Source organism: Electrophorus electricus, chromosome 1 (genome assembly GCF_013358815.1).
Source record: "Electrophorus electricus isolate fEleEle1 chromosome 1, fEleEle1.pri, whole genome shotgun sequence".
Taxonomy (NCBI): domain Eukaryota; kingdom Metazoa; phylum Chordata; class Actinopteri; order Gymnotiformes; family Gymnotidae; genus Electrophorus; species Electrophorus electricus.
Window position 1 is genome coordinate 33,612,568 of NC_049535.1, and position 10,000 is coordinate 33,622,567.

At 50.5% G+C, this 10,000-nt stretch overlaps 1 protein-coding gene across 1 annotated transcript in view; it reads left to right on the forward strand.

Annotated features, from left to right (window-relative positions):
• syt17 (synaptotagmin XVII) overlaps nt 1-10,000 on the forward strand; it is a 19,761-nt gene that overhangs the window by 8,528 nt on the left and 1,233 nt on the right. The window contains exons 3-9 of the mRNA XM_027015700.2: nt 154-171; nt 1,010-1,158; nt 3,371-3,543; nt 3,893-4,509; nt 5,493-5,613; nt 6,542-6,697; nt 9,474-10,000. The exon at nt 9,474-10,000 is cut by the window's right edge and continues 1,233 nt beyond it. Of these exons, the coding sequence (XP_026871501.2) occupies nt 154-171; nt 1,010-1,158; nt 3,371-3,543; nt 3,893-4,509; nt 5,493-5,613; nt 6,542-6,697; nt 9,474-9,670 (1,431 nt within the window). The 3' untranslated portion in view covers nt 9,671-10,000. The remainder of the gene's footprint in view (nt 1-153; nt 172-1,009; nt 1,159-3,370; nt 3,544-3,892; nt 4,510-5,492; nt 5,614-6,541; nt 6,698-9,473) is intronic.

The window sequence follows — 10,000 nt, forward strand, 5'->3', positions numbered from 1 at the left end:
CGGGCAGCAGAGCGGCCATTCGGAGAAGTATGATAAACTGCTGTGTCGGTGTGCTGTGTTTGTCCTGCTAAACTCCTGCGCTCCTCTCCCTCCCTCCTGGCCGCCACCGACCCCTGACCTCCTCTGACTCCTCCCACCTGGAAAAAAGGACAGCTGGAACCCGTCGGCGAGGTAGGCGTGATCCGCCCTGATCCGCCCAAAAAGCTTGGGACCTACAGCAAGCTCACAGCCACACACACAACTGCAAGCCATCTTTCTGAGATAATACTGGTATCAATTTATCCCTCAACTCTTCATATCAAGTGGCCTTTTCTGTAAGGAAGCAAACTCTTTCTGCCTTTGCTAATCCAGCACTGTGTGTCCAATGACTTGTAGCTGATGCTTAAAGGCCTCGATCAGCCAATCAGCACCTTGCTTTCAGTCATTAATTATTAACCCAGCACAGGCATGTAATCCAACACTCTAGTGGTGGGAGATGGCTTTCGCCTTTGTGGGAGACCAGCCATCCCGATGTCATACTTTCCTCCCCTGTCTTTGATCAGAATCATTCATCTGAAATCAAATGGAACAAAAATTGGAAAATAAACATGACATCATCTGCTTGAGGTGCGGTGACCCTCGCACCCTGCCTCACCCACTGCCTTGACACCTTGCTGTAGGACTTTTGCTTTTTTCTCAACATCCTTTACTTCAGATTTGTGCGCTGTTTGCTGTCTGCCTGTGCTTTGCTGCGATGACAATAACAGGAGAGGGGGGGGGTGTGGGGGGGGGGGTTAGGCGTTTACAGCTGCGGCCCCTGCTCCCCTGGGATCTACTAACAGCCAAATCTGTCTCTGACTCTCCTTGCTTTGATGGCTAGATGAACCAGACAATAACAAGCGTACGAACCACTAATGTCCAGTAACCCCGTTTCGATTTTACTGGGCGTCCAGCGGAGTGCTGAGCAGTTCTTCTGACGGGCTGCGAGTCATGTGCGTTCCCCTGGGGGGCTTTGCGCTCTGCTCTGCAGGGTCTCCTCTCCAGACTCTCAGACCTCCTGCTGTGCCGCTGGTCGTGCCGGACGTGTTGGAGGCGGTGCTGGCAGTGCAGTTGCTGCCAGACCTCAGACGAGGAGGTGGAGATCTTGGGCCCTTTCCCTCCGCAGACTCCCTCCTGGCTGTAAGTGCTCGTCCACTCGTCCACTCGTCCTCTCATACAGTCGCCACGTTTTCCAAACCAGCCCCACCCACACAATCCCCATGCAATCCCATTCCAGCCCTCCTATAGTTCTTCACACCCCCTGTAGCTGATTGGATTTCACAGGGGTTCATTTTAATCCCACACTAATCTCATAATATGTCAGTTCATACCAAACCAAACAAAATGGTAACAAATAAAAGTACATAAATAAAATACAGGCCTTCCACTAAGGGAAGCAGCTCCCCCTGGTGGTGGTGATGTGTTTTGCTCTGTTTAGTCTGTGTTCTCCAGGAGCAACTTTGCTCGCACTCCAACTTTGAAGGACCACCTTTTCTTAAAAGGGCTTTTAAGATGTTTGTAACAATATCACAGGAGCTTAGTGGAACAGTCTGAGGCCAAATTGTTCACACAGGTGTTGACAATTGCAGCACCAAATTCTTCACTTCTTGTTAGACCTCTAGACGTTTCTGTGTAACAGCTATGTAGATGAACTCAGCAGCCACCATGAGGTGACAATTTCAATTGACATCTGTTTTGACTGTGGATGTGCATTTACGTGTGAGTGTGTGTGTGTGTGTGTGTGTGTGTGTGTGTGTGTTTGTGAGAAGAAGATAAAAACAACACGATTGTGTGTGTGCTTGTGTAGAAGGAAAATCTCTAATAATTGTTAAGTTCTTAGAAATGAGTTTGTGTAAAAAGAAGAATTTGCCAAGTGTTTTGGACTGTTTCTGAAGGTTATTTTTGAATGGTGTCGCTGACAGACACTTGCATTAATGACACGTTTCTGAGTGTTTGCAGAGGTGATTTCACTGTGTGATGTCGACTCAGGCCTGTGGGCGCTGGTCTTTGTCACAGCCTCTGCTGTCAAACGCAACATGGCGCCTGCTACGGGAATGAGCCGATGAACGACGCTTTAGGTTCGCAGTCCTGATGAGGAGGTTTTCGTCCCCTGAATTGAGCGCGAGAAAGGAAACCCAGAGAACGGAGCAGTGCTTTCACTCGCTGTCTGCGACGCTGCACCCAGCACACATTATCCCTAATTATTATCTTCTGTTGTCAAACGTCAGTCATACTTGTTTTTGGTCATGTGGAGTTGTCCTCTGATGTCTCCCCCAGGGACTGCTGGGTAATTGCTGGAATGAGATGGTTGGGCTTTGGTGCACCGTGCAAGCTTGTTGACCAACACTGCGAGTTATGGTCGGTCACGGATTTGTTTGTAGAGCTGTTGGTGTGTCCTCAGGGTCAGCGCAGAACATTACAATCATTCCAGATCGACCCCCTCACCTTTCACCTCATGAAGAAGTCAGACCTTCTGAGTCAGCCTGTATTGTTCTTTCTCGTGCTAACAGATATCAGAAGATGATCCAGTGCTTTTGGGCAGGCTAGAACCACTGAACTCCTCATCTCACAGCCCCCCGCCCCCAGGCCATGTGTTTTAGATTGCTTTGTTGCCATGACAACAATCTCCCTGTAGCCATGGACACAAAGGGTCCTTGATGATCCCTGGGGCTTGGAATTGGAATTAGGCCTCGGCAAAGAAATCGCAAAAACAGAAACTGAAATTTATTCCAGTGCTGAAAAGCAATAAAATGAGAAGGGTGTGTTGTAGCAGCCATTACTTAACGTTCGGGCAGTGGTGTTAATTCAGAGACTCTGGCAGTGTTTGCCCTGTGGCCAAACACGAGTAAACATCATGATCAAAACTAGCTCTTCATTCACCCGTTAATGCGAAACATACTTTGTAATTTGCCAGTATGCCTTTTTGTTCCATTGAGTGTAATTTTCTGATATTGGTCTATTTCGCTCCCTGTATTGCTGACTTATTTATTTTTCCTGTGGCGGTGTTGATGAATGGGAGCGAGAATCTTACATGGGCCATCGTCATGCCAATAGATGGCCAGGATGTCTGCGTGAGGGGTCACTGGGAATGGCTGTCACTGGTTTTGAGCTTGCACGTAGTGAGTCATAGTGTAGAACACCCCATGTCGGTCCCAACATTTCTACTGTAATATTATTTATAATATTATAATATCAATATTTATAATGGCATAACGTTTAGTCAACTTGCTATTGAAAATAATCCGTAGTGTGCCTTTCCGCATCGTATAACACGGAGTATGTTAGGGGTGTGGCTCAGCAGTGCCGCTAGCCCGTAGTACAATATCCCTCCTGCTTTCTCTTTTTCTCTCAGTATCAGCGACTGCAACCACGACAAAGATTCGACATCTGACCTCATGGGTGGCGAGCAAGGCCCGCCCACCCGCAGCTGCAGCAGCAGTGACGTTGGCGGCGGCAGTCCTGACCGGCGGCGTTCCAGCTCCGACAACCCGCGCTGCGTCTTTAGCCTGGCGCGCCAGCTCTCCGGTACGTCTCAGCACCGCCCCCTGTCGGCTGCCTGCGTGTAGCGCCACCCCTGCCAGGGTATGAGTTCACTTTGCAGGGTTATCAGGATATGTCAAGCCCGCTGAGGTGCGGAGGTATTTTCTTGAGTTCCTACAGTTATTATTTCTGTATTTACTGATCTGTTGTAACGTTTTGGTATTTCAATATCCTTTCTCATATTGCTTGTAGGCTTCATATTCCATTTTATGGCAGTAAAATCCATTTCTGCATGTGCTACATTTTGAAGAAAAAAAAGAAAAAGGCAAACCACAAAGCGTGCATCATGCAGCGTGTTTGTATTGTTACGTGGCATCTGCCTCTGCTCTGTCAGCTCTGGATTCCAGGCAGCCCGGCTCCCCTCTGGTGGACATAAAGCCCATTGAATTCTGGGCCATGGGGCCCAGGAAGGAGGTGGTACAGCCTCTGCGGAAACCCCTGCCACCACCAGGCGACTACTTCCGCAAGCTGGAGCCGCGGCTGTACTCGGCGGACTCCGGCGGTGAGGAACGAGACGCGCTGACGGACGAGGAGATGTCCCGGCGCTACCAACTGGGCATGCTGCACTTCAGCGCCCAGTACGACCTGGTCAACGCGCAGCTGGGCGTGCGGGTGATCGAGGCGCGCGACCTGCCGCCGCCTGCCGCCGGCGACGCCGCACGCCACGACCTGGCGCGCTCCAACCCCTACGTGAAGATGAGCCTGTTGCCCGACCACAAGAACTCGCGGCAGACCGGCGTCAAGCGCAAGACCCAGAACCCGGTGTTCGAGGAGCATTTCACCTTCCAGCTGCCCTTCCTGGAGGCACAGCGCCGCACATTGCTGCTCTCTGTGGTGGACTTCGACAAGTTCTCCCGCCACTGCGTGGTTGGGAAGGTGGTGCTGCCCCTCAGCGAGGTGGACCTGGTGAAGGGGGGCCACTGGTGGAAGGCCCTGAACCCCAGCTCACAGGTTAGTGGTCTCGATCTCCGTGGTGACCTGGGCTTCTCCGTGCCTGGTCCGGCTCACGGAGGGGCTGATGAGGTGACGCTGTGCTGGATCGGGAGTGTTGGAGCAAGGAAACGTGAAACTTTGCAGGGCAGTAGCGCGTGGAGTCTGGAGCTGAAGGCCCCTGTGTTTGATGTTTACTCCTTTGAAATACATTAATACATTACATGTCAATACATTAATAATTAAACATTTGTAATTACTATTACATTAATTGTACTGTCAGTTACTGTATTATAATAGGATTGGATATATTTCTCCTTCAGGTTCAGTAAAACTCTTCTCTAGTGAAATCACCTGGTTGATAAAGAATTCTGGCAGAACTTGAACACCTTTGATCACTTTTGTCAAACCATTTCACAGCATTAGAGAAACTATATTTATTCATATTATAATTCATACAGCTGATATGTTTAAGGCCAAAGAATTCACTGAGGCATAATTAGACAGTCCACACAGGCCAGTGCCCTCAGTGGCTAAGTGCCCTGATTATATTCACGCACTTGTTTCATATGAAGTGATCTCGTAGTTCGCTGTAATTTACTTTGGGAATTATTCCAGAATAATTCTGCATTTAATAGCATCATGGAAACCCCCAGGGATGCTCTCACGGTGCTGGGGATTACTGCATCTTAATCTGTGTTCCAATTTCTGTGATGCTAAAAAAAACAGGAAAAAGTGGAGGAGCTGAACTCCAGGGATTTAGCTCGGGTTCTATTTTCCATTTTCATCCTGGTCGAAAGCACAGTTTCGGGCCAAAGATATAGATCATTGTTTTTCCTGCCACAAACTGTTAGTTGTGTTTACAGCTGGAGAATCAGATGCTTTTAAAACGTTAACACTTGTGTGTGGGCGGGACGGGTTTTTTAAAGTGTTAACACTCCCGTTTGTGGGCCGGACAGGTGTTTTTAAAGTGTTAACACTTGTTTATTACGTTTATTGCTCAGAACGAGGTGGAGCTCGGGGAGCTGCTGCTGTCCTTAAACTACCTCCCGAGTGCCGGCAGGCTGAATGTGGACGTGATCCGAGCCAAACAGCTGCTGCAGACAGACATGTGCCAGGGCTCAGGTACTTACACCTCCTCCGGGGTCAGACACCTCCCACCTCCTCCAACCCCGGGGTCGGGCACCTCCCACCTCCTCCATCAGACCAGGGTCAGACACCTCCCACCTCCTCCAACCCCGAGGTCAGACACCTCCCACCTCCTCCAACCCCGAGGTCAGACACCTCCCACCTCCTCCAACCCCGGGGTCAGACACCTCCCACCTCCTCCAACCCCGGGGTCAGACACCTCCCACCTCCTCCATCAGACCAGGGTCAGACACCTCCCACCTCCTCCAACCCCGGGGTCAGACACCTCCCACCTCCTCCAACCCCGAGGTCAGACACCTCCCACCTCCTCCAACCCCGGGGTCAGACACCTCCCACCTCCTCCAACCCCGGGGTCAGACACCTCCCACCTCCTCCATCAGACCAGGGTCAGACACCTCCCACCTCCTCCAACCCCGGGGTCAGACACCTCCCACCTCCTCCATCAGACCAGGGTCAGACACCTCCCACCTCCTCCAACCCCGAGGTCAGACACCTCCCACCTCCTCCAACCCCGGGGTCAGACACCTCCCACCTCCTCCAACCCCGGGGTCAGACACCTCCCACCTCCTCCATCAGACCAGGGTCAGACACCTCCCACCTCCTCCAACCCCGAGGTCAGACACCTCCCACCTCCTCCATCAGCTCTAGGCCTTCTGTAGGCATTCTGCCTTCTGATGATGTGATAGTACCATGCTGTGGATAAGGGCTCACTTTATTATCCATTTTGTACAACTGTAACCTTCAAAAGGAATATTGGTTCATGGAATTTGTGAAAAGTAGCATTTCTGCTACTTTAAATTAATCCAACAGAGACTTTTATTATGTTTATTATGTTTTTATGTGAAGCTTAATGTTCACTTCACCAAATTCAGGGTGTTTTACTAGTCTTTGTTGTATGTCTCAGATCCATTTGTGAAGGTCCAGCTGGTGTCTGGCTTGAAGCTGGTAAAGACAAAGAAGACATCGTGCATGCGGGCCACCATCGACCCCTTCTACAATGAGTCCTTCAGCTTTAGAGTAGCTCATGAAGAACTGAGTGAGGTTAGCCTCGTATTTACAGGTACTGAAATGTTCACACACACACACACACACACACACACACACATACACACACACACACACACACAGTACACCCAAACACACATGCACATCTAGCAGACACTCCAGGCTATAGGCTCGTGAATGAAATTTCTAATTTCTAATTTTACATTTATAAACCCTTCTTTTTAGTGTGTCTGCTTTTGATTGAGGGGATAAATATTCAGTTGTAATGAAGATATGTGTTTAATCACAAATATGAATTACACACAGATTGCATAGAAGTTTGCAAGGTTTTGTTAACCACTGAAAGATCCGTAAAAATAAACAGAAAATATGTGAGTGAAGCTTTAGGTTACTCGTTTGGATTTGTTATTCCAACTGAATCAAAACTGAGAAAGTTCTTTCATCCAAACCTTTAAATGTCTGTAAAAAAAAGCCGAGAAGGCTGGGCTGTTCTAAGTATTATTTCAGAACTCCTCCAAACGGACTGGGGCACCTCACAGGGCCCAAAAGGGAAAACACTCCAAGACATCCTGTAAGAGAAGAAACAAAACTTCGCTTTGACCAGCGACACATTTGCTGGTGGTCAGTGTTAGTCTAGGCTGTGTCCTGAGAGTGTGTTGAAACGCCCGTCGTGTTTGTGCGACCCGGGGGGTTGCCAGTCCGAGTGGGAGGCAGATTGTGGCTCACACAGGAGTCTGAGCTGTGGGCTCTCCCCAGGCTGTTCCTTCACCCGCGCGTAGCGTAGCATCACCGTGCCCCCTTGTGCCTCCTGTGCACCTTTGACCTTTCTATACTGACCCAGCGCGGGCAGCGAGGTGGCAGGTTTGCCGACGCCCGAGCGCCCAGCCGGAGTGAAGGGCTCACAGGGAGCTGGCGCGCGGCACAGAGCCCTGGCACATGTGGCCCCGACAGCTGCTTCTCCCAGCCAGAGCGAACCTGGGCTCCGTGCCCAGCTCCTGCCTCTGATATTCCTGACTACAAAGGGCCGCAATCAAACACCAAACACTCCTCGCTGTCTGACCCCTGCTGGGCTTCTGTCCTCCTTTCTGCCTGTTTGATTCTCTCTGTCTCCCGCTCTCTATCCCTGTATCACTCTCTCCATCTTCATCTCACTCTCTCACCCTCTCTCTAGCAGATAATAGGGGTTTAATGGTGCTGGTCTTTGCCCTCCATCTGCTGCCTGCAGTGCTGAGTGGAACCAGACGTCCTGACCCCAGCTGGCTGCTCTGCTCATCGCAGTGGGGTGGTAGCACCCGAATCTGGTCTGCAGCAACCATCTCCTGCCCCCCCCGAAAGGGGAAATAAGAACAGGGCACATCATCTGTATGCTGTCACATCACAAAACAACCCCATCCCCCCCCCCACCCTCCGGCCATTTGCAAACAACCTGGCCGTTTGCAAGCCGTGAAATTTTATATTCGGAGCAGAGATACGCTGTATTGCAGATTAATAGCTTTAACACACAGGTCATGATCTTATATGCTCAACGTTAGATGCAAGCTATTAAAAAATTGTTCCATCTAAATGTTGTCTGCTATGCTGTTACTTCACGTTACATCAGCGGGGCAGAGCACATGTAACAGTGAAGCCTGGAAAACTTTAACCGTAGCTCACAACAAGCTCGTTCTGGAATCCACTTTGTCCCGCATGCTTATCCTCTGTCTACACGGACAATTAGATGGGTGATGTTCACGTGAGCCAGTAGTGCACAGGGGTACCTCGATAGTTGGAAACACACTGAATGTGATCCGGTCTCAAGCCCTGTCGTGCAGCCGGTCCCGGAACGCTGACGGGATGTCAGTCCACGGCACCCTGCCTATTCCCTCCTGACGCTCAAACTCATGACCTCATATGAATCCCATTTCATTGCTGGTCTGCCTTTAGGAAGTCGTTAACTTATCAGAGAGCCGATGACGGATGCGTTTTTACATTAATTATCATGAAATTTACTCCATCTGGTTAGAAAGACTGTCATAGCGTCCAAAGGCAGGAAGGAAGACTACAGCGTATCGTATCAGCGTTTTGTGGAGGTCACCGTCTCCCATTTCCTCGAATTCAGAGATGAGAATATGAGAATGTTACTGAGAGCTGCTGCAGGGAGAGAGAGCTGGCACACGTCTCGCACACGTCTCACACACGTCTCGCACAAGTCTCACACACGTCTCACACACGTCCCCCTGACCTGAGCTGGAGCGCTGGAGCCAGCCCAAGCCCGGCCACTCCCAGTCGCAGCTTTGTGTCGAGTGCCTGCGTTGCCTGGCGACGGCCTACGGAGCCGGTCAGATCAGACCTGTGAGTCACCGCCTGCCGAGCCGTAAGTCTCTCGTCTGGAGGTGCGTTTCCCCCGCCGGGGTTCCACGCTCCCTGTCTTTATTCCTGCCGCTACAGGAAGAGGATCTTACAGATGAAAGGGGAAAAAAACCTTTGGTCTCACCTCTCATTATAATGTAGCTGATGAGATTAGCTGGTAGTGCCGTGGTCCCGTCCGGACTCCATTAGCCAAATTTGATTGATGTGGGCAAAAGTGGATTGACAAGATTAAGAACCACAGAAAAGAAATGGAAAGATGGCAGCAGAACAGATCCTTTGAGTTAACCAGAACAGCACAGCGGCAGTGTGTGACACTACAGCGTGTGACACTACAGCGTGTGACTGATTTTTCAAGACAACTGACAGAGGAAACTGCACCGGCATACGAGGTTTATCCTGAATTCTGGGCAACAACAATTGAAAAGCAGTTTAGTTGAAGTGCTTCTGATATTCTGTTTTGCTGTTCTCGTCTCTCCCCCCAGTGTATGGGCACAACATGAAAAGCAGCAATGACTTTGTGGGCCGCGTCGTGATTGGCCAGTTTTCCACGGGTCCCGCGGAGACCACCCACTGGCGGCGGCTGCTGCGCTCCCAACGCACGCCCGTTGAACAGTGGCACAGCCTGCGCTCGCGCGCCGAGTGCGACCGTGTCTCTCCCGCCTCACTCGAGGTCACGTGATCCTCGCCCAGGGCAGTGGCCGGTGGACGCAGAAGGCAAAGGCCGGCTGCAAAAGCAGCAGGGCACGGTGATCTCTCCTGAACTTTGAACTTGGGCTAGGGGTTAGGGGTCAGCATCTACTCTGCTCTGTGGTGTGGTGGACCTGTGTTTTTCTATCAAACCAAAACATCTACAGAACTGGGGTCACCGGATTCTTGTCCACTTGGTCAGTCTTTAGATTAATTCTCCCTTTACAACAGTCTTACACTCTCGGGAGGGAAAAAAGCCTCCGAGTGTTTTTCCACTGGTGCTGGCCAGTTTTCTCTTTATCACGCTGATAGTATCTCGCAG